The 19,210-nt window shown below is 47.0% G+C and overlaps 1 protein-coding gene across 1 annotated transcript in view; it reads left to right on the forward strand.

Annotated features, from left to right (window-relative positions):
* The window catches only part of FAM124A (family with sequence similarity 124 member A), a 97,118-nt gene that overhangs the window by 23,130 nt on the left and 54,778 nt on the right, over positions 1-19,210 (forward strand). The window contains exon 3 of the mRNA XM_045796872.2: positions 3,419-4,152. Coding sequence (XP_045652828.2) covers positions 3,419-4,152 — 734 coding nt within the window. The remainder of the gene's footprint in view (positions 1-3,418; positions 4,153-19,210) is intronic.

The raw sequence follows: 19,210 nt of genomic DNA on the forward strand, positions 1-19,210 counted from the left end.
AGCGTCTGTGAATTCCGATTGTTTATTTAAGCCATCGTGATGAATTTTCCCTGATTCGAATTGTGTGGGTGCACACATGTATTAGATAACCACGTAAAAGCAAGGATACAGTCTAAAGGTAATGATCCATCCTTAAATTCAGCTCATGAGCTCAGCAGGGCACAGGTCCCATTGCTAACAGGACATCCCTCCTGGAAGTCATTCCGGCATGTCACGCCAACATGGCCAAAGTGGAACTCCTTATCTTTACCCACAAATCTGCCCTTCTCCCTCTATTCCGTATCTCTTACTTAAGCATCGGTATCTGACCAGAAACATCAAGGTACCCTCTTCTCCTGCTTTTCCTGCTCCCCACCCCAGGCCGGTGGGCTCCAAGGCCAGTCGCCGGTGGCTCCTACATAGCTGGTGAATCTGTGCCTTTTCTATATGTCCCCTAACTCCTCCTGCACCCGTACGTATTGCTGTGTAACAACCACGCCCAAACAGTGGCTTTAAACAACAGCCATTTCTTATTTCTCACATGTCTTGGGTCAGCTGATCTAGACCAGGCAGAGCCCAGTGGCCCGTACCGTGTTTCTGTGGGTGTCTGAGATCGGCTGATACAGGCTGGGCTCAGCCCGGGCGGCCGTGATCCATGCAGCTCTCCTCCTGCTTCCTGGCACCAATGGCCTAGCTTCTCAGGGACACATCAGGAGCACAAGAAGGCAGAGGCCCAAACACGCGTCACCACTGTGTCTCTCTGTTGGCCACAGCTAGCCGTGTGGTCAGATCTGAAGTCCGAGGGTGGGGAAATGCACTTCGGCCATTCTGTGGAAGAAACTATAAAGTCCCATGGAGAGAGCAAGGAGACAGGACAAGGGAAAGAACGAGGGCCGATAATGCAGTCTCCTGCCGTGCCCAGTCCTCGGAATCTCTCGTCTGGACTGTTCACTCATCCTCTGACTTCCTACTTTGCCTCCCCGACTAGCTCCGCACATCCCTCTATGAAAACTTGCCACTGCCCCTCATCACTACCAAATCGAGCTGAAGCCCCGTGTAACCTGGCGCTAGGCCATTTTTCCCACTGCATCTGTTGCCATGTTTCAGAATGACTCACCGCCCCCTTCCAAATGTGCTTGTTTTTTGGCACAGTGCTGTGCCTTCACAAACCATCTCCCTTCTCCCTGCTGTGATCTCACCCACGTTTGAGGTGATTATGAGTGAAAGGTTGTTTACCCTTCAACGCCCCGTTCACATGGCGCCTCCTCCAGAAGGCCTCCCCAGAAGCACTCTGGAGGAAACGTTGCTCCTTCCTTTGTCCAATTTGTAGTAAATTGGAATTACATCATGCTCATCTTTCACTCGTGTAAATTCAAGACTACGTGCTCAGCCAGAGAGGGCAGGGGGCTGAACAATGCCACCCACCATTCTAGTCCACGATCCTGGAAGTACTGAGACTTGCCTTTGCCCTTACCTTGGTCATCCTTACGTTTCAGAAGCCTCTTGCAGGGTGAAAGGCCCAGCCTGCTGCGGGGGGTCTGGTGCTTACTGATACAAGACTATTCTTTTATAACACAAGGCCTGCAGCAAGCCTGCTGTTTCGTCTGCTGTTCAGCCAGAGGAACACCTATCTTGCTGCGTTGTCTTGCTGCGAGTAGGACCGTCAGTAGTACTATATTGGAAATTCAAGGGACTTTCAGTGGTAACATTGTCTCTAGGTAATTTTTACCTCGGGGTGACTTTAGAATCTAAGCCCTGCCTAAAATGCTACTCTACTGTATTTCCTATAGGCACATATCAGATGGAATTTTAATTTTTTATGACTGTGTTTATGAAGTTATTTGTGGCTTATGGTTCTTGAGAGGGCTACTGCTGTGGGTGTGTAGGTTGTACACTGCACAATTCTAAGGGAGCAGCACTATTCACACCAGAGTCTATGTAAACAGACTCCCATAATACTCGATGATACCAGCTTCCTTAGATCTCCAGTGCCTGATACATATTGATTGCTCAACAAATGTGTAAATAAATGAGTAAATAAGAAAGGCAACAACAAACTGAATTAACTATTTCCGAGTGAAATAATTCAACAGAGTTGGGTTGAAAATTCAGACAGGTTTTGATCCAACAAAATTGAAACAATGTTATCGCAGATGAATGTGATGAAATATACCTGCAAGCCTATTTGGCATGTCTTGCAAAGCTAGAAAAATAATTATTTTTCATTCTGTAAATTGATTGAGGTTATTGTTCCTAAAAGCACATCGCACTTCTCAAACGCTATTGACTGCGAGATTGACTTCTACCTAATGCCCTAGTGGACATTGCGAGGCATGTGTGTGATGACAGATCTACATTCTAGATGAATCTAGCCCCCCAAGTCACAGTAGACTTAAAGATTTCTTGGTTTCCCGTGCCTGAGTCATAAAATATTGCAAACAGGGCCATCCTTTAAAAGAGCAAGTCTTTTACCAGGTTATCTGAGAAAATACGCTGAATATTTCTGAATTAGAAATACACCAGTGTGGCCAGCAAGCCGTTCCCTGTGGGATAGTGTTGCCAACTTAAATGGTCAACTTCACCCTCGGAATTCAGTGCTTCCAGATGCTCTTTCTGCCAGAGACATTGGCAGGGTAAACGACCCATTCAGGGTGTGTGGGCTTCTGAGTGGACGTGGCTTGAGGAGAAGCCCAAAGACAGCATTACCACAGGCAGCAGTGGTCCCACCGTGCTCCCCCAGCCCTAGCCACAGCCCCAGCAGGCAGCCTCAGCTAGAACGCTGTGCTTCCTGCCTCCCCCACCACCATGTTCCTCCCTATCATTCTTTCCAGCAGCAAGGTGGTCATGACCAGGCCACCCCAGCGTCAGTCCAGTGCCCATCCATATGCCTTCCCAGCCAGGCCTTTATCTGTCAGCTGGAGAGTGCCTGGCACAGCACCTAGCATGAAACATGAAGAAAGGATTCCATAAATGTTTGTTAAGTGAATGAACAAGATGAACCAATGAAATAAGCAAATCTGAGGAATGTAGTGGAAGAGGGACCATTTGTAGTGTTAGGCACTGCAGTTGCTTCGGGAAATATTAAGTGGTCTACACTGAACCCGACAGCATCTTTTCTGATGGCCGTGTTATCCCTTCCAGATCAGTGGAGATTTGACTTTCCGCTGTGTACTAGGAAGTACACTTGACCTGATGCAGTGCGGGGTTCTCCTAGCCCTGCCCAGTTCGGGGGCTATTCCTAGCAATACTTCCCTAGTGTTTGGGCTGCCAGGGTTTTGTGGGCGAACTTGGGAATGGGAAAATCCTAATGATCACAGAGCCAGTTCAGTTAACCCTCAGCTTCTCTTCCTGTCACGGCTTTGCCTGTCATCACAGGACACTTTCAATGACGTAGTCACCGTTTTTTGGTTTCGTTTTGTTTTTCGTGCTGTGCCCCCAGGTGAGCTCTCCGTGGAGGAGGCGCAGGACCCCTTCCTGGTTAGCATCCACATCATCGCGGACCCGGGGGAATCGCAGCCGCTGCAGGAGGCCATCGACAAGGTCTTGGCTTGGATCCACCCAGACCTGCAGCTGTTCCGGGTGTCGGAGAGGAGGGCGTCCCGGCGGCGGCGGAAGCCCTGGAAGGTGGCGCAGCCGGCGCTGGCCGTCGTGCTCTTCCTGCAGGAGGAGTACGGCGAGGAGCAGATCCTGCGGCTGCACCGCACGCTGCAGCGGCCGCCCTGGCGCCACCACCACACGGAGCGCGTGCCGGGCAGGTTCCTGCCCTACCTGCCGTGCAGCCAGGACTTCTTCACGCTGGCCCCTGGGACGCCGCTGTGGGCCATCCGGCCCGTGCACTACGGCAAGGAGATCGTGCGCTTCACCATCTACTGTCGCCACGACAACTACGCCGACATCCTCAAGTTCTACGAGCTGATCCTCAGGCGCAGCCCCAGTCAGAGGAAGACGGACTTCTGCATCTTCCCCATCTTCTCCAATCTGGATGTGGACATCCAGTTCTCCCTGAAAAGACTGCCCTGCGACCAGACCCCCGTCCCCACCGACTCCTCGGTGCTGGAGTTCCGGGTCAAGGACATCGGTGAGCTCGTGCCTCTCTTGCCCAACCCCTGCAGCCCCATCAGTGAGGGGCGCTGGCAGACGGAGGACCTCGACGGGAACAAGATCCTTCTGCAGGTACCCGGGGGTGGAGGGCAGTCTGTCTGTCTGTGTCTACCTCCCTGTCCGTTGGAGGGAACAGAGAAACAAGTGGGTTGGCTCTGCCAGAAACCCCAGTTACCCCAGTACCTGGTCAAGAGCAATGAGTTAAGAAAAAGGAGGGATCAGTGGCCCCCTGTCTGGCTCTTAGACAAAGTCAAGGTGTCCCTTCGCTGCCTAAACAGGAGAGGAGGCATCGAGGGCTCTCTGTATTGGCTGTTTTCTCTTGGCTACCTTGGCTGTGTGCATCAGCAAGCAGCTGCCAGTTCCTCTGCGCGCCTCTTCGCCTGCTGTTTGAGCCTCCGCTAAATGTTAGTGGCTCCTGGGGAGTTCAGATCAGCTTCTATCCCAGGGACCTTGTTACTGATGATTCCTGAATCTACTCCCTCACACTTACGGAGTTTTTGCCAGTGTATTCTTCACTTCCGCAAAGGACCTTCAGGAAAGCCCAGCTCTTAGAAAACTGTAAAATCTATTGACATTGCAAAGAGAAGATAGCTGTCTCCTCTTTCCCTCTCAGGCCTCCCCACCGTCCACGCATGCACCCTTCCACTAGGCAGTGAGTGGGTTGTTAAAAATCCAGTGATCACTTAAAAAATTACTTTCTCATAAATATTTTAAGAAGTAAGCGATGCCTTTGAAGTTTTGGGTTTCAGCAAGCTTGGGAAGAGGTGAGCGGATACATTTTAAGGGAATGGATGCAGTAGGCTGTCCTCTTCCTCTGTAGTTAATCCTTCACTCAGTTCCCAGACCCCTTTTTCCTCCCATCCTTCCAGTGGTTGCTTGACACTCTTTTAGGATCATTAATTATTATTTTCGAGAATTCAAAATTCAGCACGTAGACTTAATACCCTACACCTGGCCCAACCTGATAAATGCTTTCTAAACCCAGGCTTTCTGGAATTAACATGTAAATCAGTTCCAAGCATATAGGACCTTGTTTTTCAGAAAAACCTCTGGCTTGAGCATCTCCATTTTCCCCTTTGGCTACCTGAAAGGAGAAGGCTGAGAGTGCATTAGTGGCCATTATCTTGATAGGTGCAGATCGTAGTTACTCGAATCACAGGCGAATCTCCATGGTTTTTCTTAATTTTGACATCAAACATCAGAATTGTAATCCATGTATCACAAAGCAAAGTGAGAATTGGGCACATGTCAGAAAACTGGTTAAAACTACAGCTGGGCCACTTGGCTCAAGTCAGAAAGGTCACCTCTGAGACATTTACTGTTTATAGGACACAGATAATTTTCTGATTTTCCTTTGAACTATACAAATAAGAAACTAAATATCGCTTTATTATTCAGTGAACTGAATGCTGGCTAGCATTTGCTCTGGAGTCTCTTTCGAAATGTGAGAACAGAATTGTTCTGTGTTTGAAGACTGCCAATGCCGGATGCAAAATATAATGCAGTTGAATAAGAAAACGTAAATGGAAGGATCTTGTTTACACTAAAAGACCAAAATGAGTGTGATTGTTTTGAAGGGACTTCTTCCTTTTTTGCAGTAATTAGAATACTTCTTCTCTCGATGCCTGTAATAACGTAAGTGAGAGAACAAAGTATAAAAGGTTGGCCCGGACCATGCTCAAAGGAACCATTGAAAGAATATTTCAAAGAAGATTCACACATTTAAATGGTTATAAAATCGGTACAGGTGCAGGCTTTTGAAGTTAGAGCCTCAAAGTGTGAAAAGAGTAAGAAAAAAGATTTGTATCTTGGGTCTCAGGAATGCAGGCCTTTGTTCAATATAGTACTATGTCGAGGCAGCAAATTAATGTGGACAGAAATGACTAAGAGTCCCCTCATAATGCTTGATGATGGCCATTTGTACAGGTTGCTGGGACGGAATCACTGCAGAGAGCAACCTTCTGCTCTAGCATGAACTATGCACCTGCCTGGCTCTTCACTTACTTTTAAGTAAAAATTTATGTCTCAGTCTTTAGCAAAATTACGATATGAAGTCATGGAGAGGGACCCCGTTGAGCGAATGCCTTTTATATACACATCGTCCTCAGCAGTGTATGTTTTCCAAGTTATAGTTTCAATTATAAGTTTTAATATAAATGCTTTTGTTCAGTTGGGTGGAGTTACATGCTGGAACAAATCTTGATTGAATACTTTGTAGTTGCTTGCTTAAAATATAGATTGAATTTTATTTCCTCATCCTGCCCCATTAACATTCCATATTCCAGAGATCTCCTCCTCTGATGTAATTCCTCTGGAAGACAAAAGCTGAAAGGTTTTTCTCTAGGGACTACCCAGGCTTTTGTAAGAATTTGGAATGTTTTTGGCTAAGATCTGATAAGATCGAAAGAAGGACTTCCTCCTCCTGAAACTTACCTCCCCTTCTTTCTTTGCACTGCTGGATCCAGGGGGGAAAGGGCAGGGAAGGGGAGGGCGGGGAGTTGCCAGCATCGGAAGTTGCCCAAGATCCCTCTGGAAAAATGCATCCTAGAAATTTGCATTAAAGCTCAATGATGCCAAAGTGCAGCTTTCTGGTGTCATGGTCCATGTTCTGTGAATCTTTCCATATCCCTAGAGCTAAACTAACATGGTACTTTGGACACAACGGGTTCTCTTTATATGTTTCCCTTCACTTTTTGTTGAAGAATTGTATGATATATGCCAAAGCGCATATATCCTAAGTACACAGCTCGGTGAATTTTTACAAATTGAACATTTGTGTAAGCAGCACCCAGCTGAAGAAACAGGACAGGAAAACAGAAGAGAAGGCCTCTCCCCAGCTCCTGTTGGGGATGCCCTTCCCGTAAATGAGCATAGTAATTACTCTATTTCGCACAAAAGGGGGAAGAAGTACCTAGTCAAAGAAATTGGGAATTTGTATGTTATCTTTTTTTTGTACTTATCAGTAGATCTCACATTTTAAAAAGATTTAAGATAGCTGGCAAGAAGATTAATAACAATAATTAGACAGCAAAGGGACTTGAAATAGTTGGAATATATTGATAAGAAAGATAAACCAATGGTGACATCCAAAACACGTGCATCTCCCATACGGCGTCTAGAGCTAACTGGTAGCCATGAGCCACGTGTGGCCATTTAAATTTAATATTTGAAACATATTGCATGGTGCACAGGGTGTTATATGCAAATAATGAATCACGGAACACTACATCAAAAACTAAGGATACTCTGGTGACTAACATAACATAATAAAAAATTATTTTAAAAAAATAAAATAAAATTTGAATCAGTTAGAATGTAAAATTCAGTTTCTCTGTTGTACTAAATCCATTTTTCTGTCTTACTAAATACAAAAGACATTTTCTCTGTCTTACTGAACCACATGTGGCTAGTGGCTACCATATTGGATCGCACAGATATAGAAAATTTCCATCATCACATTCTTCCAGAAGTAGTCCTCATATTTGACTTAAAATTCTCTAGCAGCAGAAACAAAGTGTGAAATCATTTGTGACGGGATTTAGATTCCATGAGGTGAAAATACACCGTGTTTAAGATGCACGAGTACTCCTGGTTCTGAGTCCTGGGAGCAGTGCCCCCCACCTTCTTGTGTCCACAGTGGAGTCAACAGCCCACCTTCAACTGTACCGCTAGAATAACTGCACCAAAGCCTTACAAACCTCTTTCTTACATGGCTCCTGCAGAGTGGGCCTGGGTGCCTGGCCAAGCAGAGTGCAGAAAAACCACTGCACAGAGGAAGGGTGGGCAAAACAAAGTGGTCCCCACCACTTCTGGACACTTGGCTTAATCCCAGAGGGAGGGATAATGCTTCAGATAATCTCCCCAAATTTGTTTCTCTTAGGCAGGTTTTTGGTAAACAGTGACTAACAGTGAGCTTGGCTTTCTTATTCCCAGCCAATTGCCTATAGTATCCCTGCACCATGTAGCTGGTCAAGCACAGGGTCATAGGTCCTGCCCCTCAGCCAATCTGAGCTGTGTGCTGACGTCTTCTTAGAGAGCTCCCAGGAACCTGATAAGGGCACAGGCCTTGATGGAAGGCTACCTGCCTCCTTTGGAGACCTGCCGTGGGAATGCCATGGGTAGGGCCAAAGCTCTCCTTAAGAAATTGTTTGGAGCCCCCCCCCCAAATACACAGACAAAAGCCCAGCGGAGGGCCCAACACTCAGTTCCACCAAGAGAATGTGACTGTAGCATTAGGCTGGGCGGTGTCGAAGGCAGGTGTCTCTGCATTGTCAAAGAAGCAAGGTAATTTAACAATGGCGTCTAAGTCTTTGGAAGTCTCTTTCCATAGAGGATGGTCTTTGTGTCTGCGTAAGGCAAAAGAGGAAATCAGTTTAAAACCAAAGGATTGAAGTGAGATTTAAAAGGCAAGAAATCTGACAGAGAATTGTGAAGAGTTGCCGGGCTCAGCCCCTGGGGCTTTCTTTGCTGGGGAGCTTCTACGGTCTCGTCATGGGCCGGCTACTTTGTTGTCTTCACATAACGAGGGGATTGCCTAGACAATCCGTCTTGGGATGCCGGGGACACCGGTGCTGTGGAGGGTGGGGAGACAGGTGCTGATGAGGATGCAATTGAGGGAATGAGTGGGCTCCAGAGACTTCGTAAAAATGTTTCATTGTGGTATAATACACGTAACAATAAAACTTAGCATCGTAGCCATTTTCAAATGTACAGTGAAGTACATTCACACCGTTGTGCCAACGTCACCGCCACCATTTCCAGGCTCCTGTACTCTTCCCATCTCGCGAAACTGAAACTCTACCCGTTAAACAACCCCCACTGGCAACCAGCACTCCACTTGCTGTCTCAGTGAAAATTCCACTACTCTGGGTAGCTCACATAAGTGGGATCATACAGTATTTGTCTTTTCATAACTGGCTTGTTTCACTTAGCATAACGTCTTCAAGGGCCTTCCATGTTGTAGCCCGCGTCAGGATTTCCTTCCTTCCTAAGTCTAATAGTCCATTAAGAACATGCCGTGTTTTGTTTATCCACTCATCCGTTGATGGACACTGGAGCTGCTTCCCCCTTTGGGCTGTTGTGAACAATGCTGCTGTGAACATGGGTGTACAAATATCTGTTGGAGTTCCTACTTTTACTTCTTTCGGGCGTATACCCGGAAGTACAGCTGCCGGGTCCTGTGGTAATTTCATGTTTAATTTTTTGTGGGGAGGGACCACCATACTGCTTTCCGTAGTGACTATAGTATTTTCTATTTCCACCAACAATGCACAGGGTGAGACTTATTTTTTAAGAAAGCAGAAAAAGACTTGCTCTGTGGGAGGCCACAGCAGATCATTTTTCTACTCGAGGAGGTTGGAAAGAATAGAGCAGACATTGAAGTGAGGCTTGCTTTATCGTGATTCACCCCATGCACTCCAGAACTAGACTCTACAGCAGGAATTCTGAACCTGCCGTCCTTGGACCCAAGCACAGTTTGTGTGCGTGTGTTTCTGTGCGTCATTGGAAAAGGTGCATCGGGTCTGTCTCTTTCAAGATTAAGACTCTCCAGAGGCTTCTCGTGGCCCTTGCAGTCCCTTCCAGATCTTCACCAAGGCCTTCACCTTTACATCAGCTGGTTACTACTTACCTCGCAAGCCTTGTCTCCCACGTTTCTCCCCCCTTGCTCCCTTAGGCCGTCCACATTGGCCTGCTTTCTGTTCCTCAGATGTAGCAAGCTCCTGCCTCACGACCTTTGCACCTAGTGTTCTGTCCACCTGGAACGATCTCCTCCAAGATGTTCACATGGCAGGTTGCTTCTCATCATTCATGTTTCAGAGACGCCTTCCCTGCCTGCCCCACGTAAAGTAGCTCCCTTTCTCTGGCCCCAGCACTCTCTATTATATTTTTTTTACGGTTACTACTATCTAAAATTATTTTGTATATCTGTTTTCTTGTATATTATCTGTCTCTACTACTAGATTGTCAAATGAATGAATGACTCTGAGGTTGGGGAAGAGGGCCTAGAGCAATGCATCTCAAATGGGTGTGTGACCACCCAATAGCCTCTTACGTCTGGGTTGTGATCCCATGTTGAAGGAAGGAACCTTGGCCGACATTTATTGGACAACCCCTCTGTACCAACACTGTCCCTCTCTGCTCCCTTCAGTAGCTCACCCTCCAGTGGAAGCAGCAGTCATGCAAACCAAAATATCCAGCAGAATGTTCCAGGTGCTGTGGTTTAAAATACTCCTACAGGGCAGCGTATGGCATAGGCTTTGTGGTCAGATGTATTGGGGTTGGACCCTAACTCGTTTACTTACTAGCGGAGTGACGCCAGACATGTGACGTGACATTGCTAAGACTCCGTTTTCTAATCTGAACATTTAGGATACTAATTCTTACCTTGCAGAGTTACTCAGACACTTAGAAAGAGTGCCTTTGAGGTGCCACTCAGCACCCATGGACCCGTGAACAGTAGCTGTCGTTACACAAAGTGTGGGTTGGTTGATGCTAGCCAGGGGTCAGAGGGTCACGAGAGGCTTCTTAGCAGAACCGATGCCTGAGCCGAGCTGAGCTGAGGGTGGCCGAGGGTCCAGGGTATCCAGGGGAGCCCCAGGGCAGCAACAGGCACAAAGGCCCAGGGAGGGCTGCTGGACCCGGGGGCAGTGGTCAGGGTCCTGAGCTGCCATCAGAGGGCAGGTGGCATTTCGGGAGAAACCAGCACAAGAAAAGGCAAACCATTCTTCAGATGCTCAGGACAGAAATGCCAGAGTCATTTTGAGGTTTTCCCTTTCAGGGGTCCCTGTTTATTCCACTTGCAGAATACACGCTGAATCTGCCTGCTTCTCAGCTCCGCCATCGGCCTTGCCCCAGGAGCCCCTGAGTGGCTCTTTATTTCTGCAGCCCATTCTCCACTGCACAGCCAGAGGGCCCTTCAAAACATAAGCGAGACCCACGACTCCTCTGCTTAGAGCCCCCAGGGGCTGCCCATTCTGTCCCACGTGGAATACAAGCCCCTTCCCCCAAGGGCCCAGCAGGCCCGATGCTGCCCCCCCTTCCACTGTTCTCACCTCTCTCGCCTCACTCTGTCCAGCCACCTGCCTCAGGGTCCACCCTTCAGAACAGCTTGGGCCTCTCTGTCCCCTCTGCCTGGAGCCACCACCGCCCTCCCCGCCAACCCCAGTGGCCGTGTGGCTGCTCCCTCAGCCCCCTTGGGTCTCCACTCCATGTGCCCGCGTGAGCAAGGCCTGCCCGGCCACCTGATGGAAAACCTTCCCTGCCCCCTGTGCCTCACACACACACACTCCAGCAGGCCTGCTCCCGGCCCTGCTGGCTTTCCCTCCTTTTAACACGCTCTGTGTTGGCTCAACATAAGCACCTTGAGGCAGCGACTTTGTCTGATTTGCCCACTGGTGTATCCCTCGTGCCCCAAGTAGTATCTGGCACAGATTCCACGCTCGGTGTTCAAATGAACAAGAGAAGGAAAGACAGACGGGAGGAGAAGTGGGAGACTTGGGGCTGTTTCGGGCCTGCTGGTGAAGGCAGACTGAGCGGTGGAAAACCTGGGCACAGCTATTTGGAGGAGACGGGGGACAAGGGGGGGACGCAGAGTGACGAGGGCCCAGAGGAGGAGGCTGGGCTGGGAGGCACAGAGGGGAGCCCTCGCTGGTTCGTGGTGTGTGCCAGCCGACTCCAGTGGGACACGAGCCACGGAACACCGGACAGAGGGCAAAGAGGAAGTGTGGGTGGCCTCACCTGGCCTCTCCCTGCCCTTCATGTCAGGACCCGCTTCTCTTCCACGCAGAGAACAGTGGCCATGCTGACAGGAGCCCTTCTGCCCCACTGCCCCTCCATCAGGCCAGGGGGAGCCTGGAAGAGGAAGGGAGGGCCCAGCCAGCATCTCTGGGAAAGTCAAAAGTAGTCCAGCCTCCTAGCTGCCAGAAACAGTGGCAGACCACCTGCGGTTGGTCAGCTTTTTGCCTGGGTACGAGCTGACGCAGGGAAGAATTTAGCCAAGAAGTAGTCATGATGTGATCATGAATATTAATTGCTTGCTTAGAAGGTCCTGCGCTTTGGGGGCTAACTGTACTCCAGTGCCTTACTTTACCCTCTCGGTATTTCTACCCACAGGGGCCATTCGTACCCCGACCCTGCAGATGCACACCCTGAGATTTAGGTCCGGTAACTGCTGCTCCCAGTTGTTACCAACAGCAGATGGGGGTGGGGGCAGGGGCTGGCAATTGTCCTAGGCACATCTGACTCATGAGCCCACGTTGGTTGTGCTGTTCCTGTCCTTTTCCGAGGGACCCAATAGGGGCCTGGACGTTCCCTCTGCCAGTGCTTCTCAAACTCAGCAGGCATGAAAATCACAGGTTCCTGGGGCCTGCCTGCGGAGACGCTGGTCCAGGAGGTGCAGGGCGGGGCCTGAGAGCCTGCCTTTCCCGCCAGCTCCCGGGTGCTGCTGTGGGTAGCACTCCCTCTGCACGGTCACCAGGCACAGGGTATCCTCAGGCGGGACTGCCCAGTTGTTGCTTCACCTTTGATTACTGCTGCTCAGGGCATGTTCACCTTTTAAAGTGTATTTATAATTATACTTAAGAGCAGGTTTGAGATAGAACACCAAGAGCACAAGCTGCAAGTTGGTGGTGATCCTTTCCCAATACACACGCAGTGAATCATTCATTATGTCGTACAACTGAAATTAACATATGTCAGCTATATAGCAATTTTTTTTTAAAGGGGGAAAAAAGCCAAGTCACAAGAAGAGTCTGGAAGGTGAGCAGAGCTTCCTAAAACTGTTTTCATTCTGTTTTGTGTTCATCAGAATGGAATTGCTATCCTACTTTTTTTCTCTTTAAAAAAAATTATTTTTTTCCTCCCCCCAGTGACTAGAAACTCATTGGAGCCCATTTGTTTGTTGAAGGTATTTCCTTTTTAATTTTTTTTATTTTATTGAAGTGTAGTTGATGTATTAGTTTCAGGTGTACAACATAATGATTCAACATTCATACACATTATGAAGTGATCCCCAGGATAAATCTAGCTACCATCTATCACCACACAGAGCTGTTATAATATTATTAACTATATTCCCTGTGCATGCCCGTGTTTTATTTATTTTATAATTGGAAGCTTGTACCTTTTAATCCTCTTCCGCGATTTCAACCAATCCCTACTTCCCTTCCCTCTGACGACCACCAGATTGTTTTCTGTATCTGTGAGTCCATTTCTGTTTTGTTTTGCTTTTTAGATTCCATATCTAAGTGAAATCATACAGCATTTGTCTTTCTTTATCTGATTTATTTACCATAATACCCTCTAGGCCCATCCGTGTTGTTGCAAATGGCAAGATTGCATTCTTTCTCTATGGCTGAGTAATATTTGAGTGTGTGTGTGTGTGTGTGTACGTATGTATACACATTTATATCCATTCATCTATTGACGCACACTTGGGCTGTTTCCATATCTTGGCTACTGTGAAAACTGTTGGCAGTAAACATAGGGGTGAATACATCTTTTGGAATTAGTGTTTTTGCTTTCTTCAGATGAACACCTAGAAGTGTAATTGCTGGATCATAGGGTAGCTCTATTTTTAATTATTTGAGGAACCTTCATACTGTTTTCCACAGTGGCTACACCAGTTTGCATTCCCACCAACAGTGGGTTTCCTTTTCTCTACATCCTCATTAGCACTTATTATTTCTTGTCTTTTTGAAAATAGCCATTCTGACAGGTGTGAGGTGGTGTCTCACTGTGGTTCTCATTTGCATTTCCCTGATGATGAGTGATGTTGAGCATCTTTTCACGTGTCTGTTGGCCATCGGGATGTCTTCTTAGGAGAAATGTTCATTCAGTCCTTTGCCCATTTTTTAAATTGGATTGTTGTTTTGATGCCGAGTTGTACGAGTTATTTATATATTTGGGGTATTAATCCTTTGTCAGACATATGATTTGAAAGGTCATCCCCCATTTAGTAGGTTGCCTTTTTGTTTTGTGGTTGGTCTCCTCCCCTGTGCAAAACCTAAAACTTTTTATCCTGTTCTGAGCGCTAAGCCTGATGTCCAGTACACGGCAGCTACTCAGTAGACTAGTTTGTCCCTCCTCCCCCTTGGTCTCTAATATTCTCAGGGTAAGAGTGCAGTGACCCAAGGGGCGGGGCATCCGCTCACAGAAGCAGGAAGACACCATGTAAACAGGAGGCCATTGGGCATGCCAGTTTGCTCTACCTGCAAGGTTTGTGGCTCCCAGTCCAGGCTCTGAAGAAAATCTCTGTTTTCAGTCAACCACAGTGCCTATACTGGATTATTTTATTTGCACAGACTATGCAGAGTGGTGGAAAGTCTCCCCCAGAAAATCCTCTCCCAGAGCATCGTCTGGGTTTGGCAGTCCTGAAGAATGTGTAAGTGATATCATAGCTCTTTCAGGCCTGGAAGGAAGAGTAAATTTGGCGGGGGGGGGGGGGGGGGGGGGGAGAAGAAGCGAACTGTGATTATAGGTCCTGGCAAGACTTGGAATCAGATCTTTGAGGCAGAGGAAGGAAAATGAGGCATCTTAAGCATGTCTTCTGCTCTTAATCTCGGAGCAGCTTTCCCCTTGGCCTCCCTATCTCAATTTATGTAGTGGTCTGCCCACAGCTCTGCTACCAAAGGAGTCGGATTTGGTGGTAGATCTGCAAGGAAGTGCTCCTGTACCCGCATGTGACAAGGGGCTCCCAGTAGGCAGGGCTGGTCCCCTGCAGGTCAACTACATTGTGTCTGGAAGTAAACTGCAACAGAAGTGGACAGTCCCGCACTCTCGGGAGCTGAGTCAGTGAACGCTTTGAATGTCTCCTCTCAACTACATATGGTACTGGAAATGGACAAGATGACCAGGGGAGTCCCTGTGCACCAAGTCCACCAGCTGGTCCAGACCATTCTATGGAGTGTGACATGTGCAGGCATGGTGCAGCCAAGTGGGGTGTGGCAGGCGTGCTCCAGAGCAGCACCTCCCTCCGGTCCGGGGCAGGGACAGCAGGACCATAGCCAGTGCCTTCGGGGAGCCAGCAGCTAGGCATCTGAGCTGTAGATCTCACAGATCTAGACCAAATCCTGTCTGCCTGGTGATCTGACAGCTCTATCAGATTGGCCTAACCTTGAAACACCTACTTTAGTCTCCAGTGAATTTTCCTCCTGTACTAATATATTTTTTGATATCTTCCAATTAGCCATTCTTTGATGTTTTCACATTTTCTAATTTTTTTTTGCATGCAAAGAGGAGGATTTGCTCCTTGTTTTTTATTTTATTTTTTAATTTTTTTATAGTAATTTTTTTATTATATTATTAGTCACCATACAGTACATCCCTGGTTTTTGATGTGAAGTTCGATGATTCATTAGTTGCGTATAACACCCAGTGCACCATGCAATATGTGCCCTCCTTACTACCCATCACTAGCCTGTCCCATTCCCCCCCCCCCAAGCCCTCAGTTTGTTTAGAAAGTAATGAAACCAAATCACCCAAATTTTGCTTTGGAAATTAGAATTTTTAATTTAAATTTTAGTTATTGAGCATAGAGGGCAATATTGGTTTCTGGAGTAGAATTCAGTGATTCGTCACTTACATACAACACCCAGTGCTCATCACAACAAATGTCCTCCTTAATACCCATCACCCATCTAGCCCATCCCCCACCCCCCCATCAACCGTCAGTTTGTTCTCTATCGTTAAGAGTCTCTTACGGCTTGTTTCCCTCTCTTTTTTTCTTTTTCCCCTTCCTGTATGTTCATCTGTTTTCTTTCTTAAATTCCACATATGAGTGTGATCTTAATGGTGTTTGTCTTTCTCTGACTTAGTTCACTTCGCATAATACACTTTAGTTCCATCCACGTCATTGCAAATGGCAAGATTTCATTCTTTTTGATGGCTGAGTAATATTCCATTGTGCATATGTAGCACATCGTTATCCATTCATCAGTCATTGGGCATTTGGGCTCTTGCCATAGTTTGCCTGTTGTTGGTAATGCTGCTATAAACATCGGGGTGCATGTGCCCCTTCACATCTGTACTTTTGTATTCTTTGGGTGAACTAGTGTACTAGTGCAATTGCTGGATCATAGAGAAGTTCTGTTTTAACTTTTTGGGGAATCTCCATACTGTTTTCCAGAGTGGCTGCACCAATTTGCATTCCCACCAACAGTGTAAGAGGGTTCCCCTTTCTCCGCATCCTCGCCAACACCTGTTATTTCTTGTGCTGTTAATTTTAACCATTCTCACAGGCGTGAGGTAATATCTCACTGTGGTTTTGATTTGCATTTCCCTGATGCTGAGTGATGTTGAGCATTTTTCCATGGGTCTGTTAGCCATCTGGTTGTCTTCTTTGGAAAAGTGTCCATTCATGTCTTCTGCCTGTTTCTTAACTGGATTATTTGTTTTTTGAGTGTTGAGTTTGATATGTTCTTTATAGATTTTGGATATGGAAATTAGAATTTTTTTAATGACCCTGTTACTGCTACCATAACAGAGCATTTTAGTACATTTGCTTTCAGTTTTTGGTTTTTGGTTTTTGTTTTGTTTTGTTCTTTGGTCATGTAAGCGGTATATGTCAGTTTTCTTTAAAAACATGTTCTGTTTACTTTTTCTTTCTCATCTGTCCCCAAAAAATGTCAGAAAAGAACCTTTTGCTAAAAGGCTTCAGACCTTTTGGCTAGTTTTCTCTTTCTCACCTCCAACCTTTTATCCAACAAGATGGAAATTCAAACATTACTTTGAGTTTAAGGAACTTTCTCCCTGATTCTTGGCTTCATGCCAAGAGAATGAGCCCCTGGACCCTCCAAAACTTTATGCTAAGGGAATTTCTGTCCCCTTCTCTGTACTCATGTGCTGCTTTGCCACCCAAGATGCCTTGGTTCCACTAGCTTGGGTTTTTGTCACCTCAGAGGAGTCCCTTTCTTCCTGGGGTGGTCTGGAAGGGGATTCTATGAGGATCCAGTTAATACATACTGGTATAGCTGTCATAGAACCCACTTACAGCAGGCTCTCGGTCAACACCTGCTTTCAAAAAATAGTCCCACATCACCAGCACCACCTGGCCTGAAGTTTAGAATCACCCGCCCAGGCCACGGGAAAGTAGAAAGGGCTCCTGGACCCACCACAGCCCTTGCTGTTGTCAGTGGGAGCCCGAAAGCTGCGGCCCTCAGGCGAGAGCCCTCACCTTCCCCACAGAATGACTTCTCCCTCTGCTATGTGAACAAGGTGGGGGGCAGGGTCAACAGTAGGCCATGAAGGGAGGCAGGAAGGAGCAGAGGGTTTCAGTTGTGGGGAGGGGCAGTGGCAGTGGGAGGCACAGAGCCTGGACCACCTCCAGTCCTGGCCCGTGGGGCTCTCTGTCCATCTGCTGCTGAAAGCTGTTGGCCTGTGTGCCTCAGTGCCAGCCCTGCTCCCAGGACACCGAGTGTGACTCCGTATCAGGTGGAGTGCTTTCTGTGTGGGTGCTCTGCAGCGCAGGAAGGGAATGCCTGGATTTGACAGTCCTACTCTGCCCAAACAGGATCTGAATATTTCCCGGCCTCTCTGCCCACTCCCTGCCCTCTGGATCTCGGTGTATCCCTGAAGAGGCCCCTTCACCAAGCCCTTGCCCTGCCAAATATGAGGGCATCGTGCACACCCTGGCTGAAGAATCACTGTGATTAACGAGTGAGAGAGCCACATCGCCACAGGGTCTCACAGTATAAGGCTCTTGCTCAGCCAAGTGAGCCTTTTCTAAATGGGCTTCAGACTCAATGACTTGTAAGTCCTTGTAGGTCGGGGGGAACCTGGTTAATACCAGCGCAGCATTCCACCTGGGCACACAGATCTCTCCAATGCACTGTGGGAAGGAGGCAAGTCAACAGTATCCCTCATTTCACTTCTACTTACTGAGAATGTTGTATAATGCTGTTTAGTTTTATTCTCTTATTTCTTCAGTACTGCTTAATGTCTGTATTTGGCATTTATAAATTATGTACTGCCTTACTTCTAGAAATAGTTTAAGTAAATATATATCTATATATGTATTTGTGTGTGTATAAAATTGCAGAATAGTTGTCCTGAGTAAAAGATCAGAAAGCATATTGATAGAGAAGGACAGACTAAAAGGACTTGGGGATTAAGTGTTGAGCTCCCTGGAACTGAAAGTAGAAAGAGAAACACAATTTTTATTGTTAGGTTTAAAAAATAATCTAGATCCAAGACCACGAATGGTCCTGGGTGCTAAATCTTAGTAGGTTCCTTTTATAAGAATCACTCCAGGTAACAGTGGATGGCCTTCAACTATGACTTTTGGAAGATGCAGAAATGTTTTTTGTGTGGCCATGGATAAAGTCAGGGGTGACTGATGACTTCAATAGCTATGACCACTCATGTCTTTAGGTGAGAGATTCTGTCCTGTTTGCTCTGGAACAGTAGTCTAATGCCTGTGATTATTTGTCAAAGACTCAGGAAGAGGAAATAAATTAGAAATGGCATAAATAAAACCTTATGGTGGCAGGAGGGGAGCAACCACTCGGGGGACCCACGAAGCACCTTCTCTCCCTGCCAGTTGTCCTCACTCCTGATCTCATAGGGTCCCTCAAGAGCCAAGCCGATGTCTGCTGCTGCATCCTTTGGTACTCAGTCTGCACTCCTACCCAGAACCCAGCACACCCAGCTCCTGCATATCAGTCCCTCTGTGTCGCTGGGCTTAGTGGCTCATGCTTTGAGATGTCTCTCGACTGCAACTGAATAGACTTTTAGAATTACATATACCATGTCATCTTCCATGGCAATCGCTTCCACTTCTTAAGCACATATCTGTGTCTCTCATGGTCCATTTAATTTATTTATTTATATGTGATATACTGCACATTACATATGATATCTATGATTTATATATGATTTATATATGATATGTGTGCGTGTGTATGTATATATCATCACCTTTAATCCCCAAAAGCTAAAAATCCTTTTTTACCATTTTGCATATTACAAAAATGATGATCACAAGTTTGGCCTCTGAGCCAGCGTTTGCATTTGTATCCCATCTCTTCCAGATACTTAGCTCTATGACAACCCTGGGCAAGTTATGCTCCCTCTCTGTGCCTCAGTTTCTGTATCTGTCAAAGGAGGGTAATAAAAATAAGTACTTCATAGGACT

This window comes from Ursus americanus, chromosome 10 (genome assembly GCF_024610735.1).
Source record: "Ursus americanus isolate L20-20 chromosome 10, mUrsAme1.1.p, whole genome shotgun sequence".
NCBI classification, from domain to species: Eukaryota; Metazoa; Chordata; class Mammalia; order Carnivora; family Ursidae; genus Ursus; species Ursus americanus.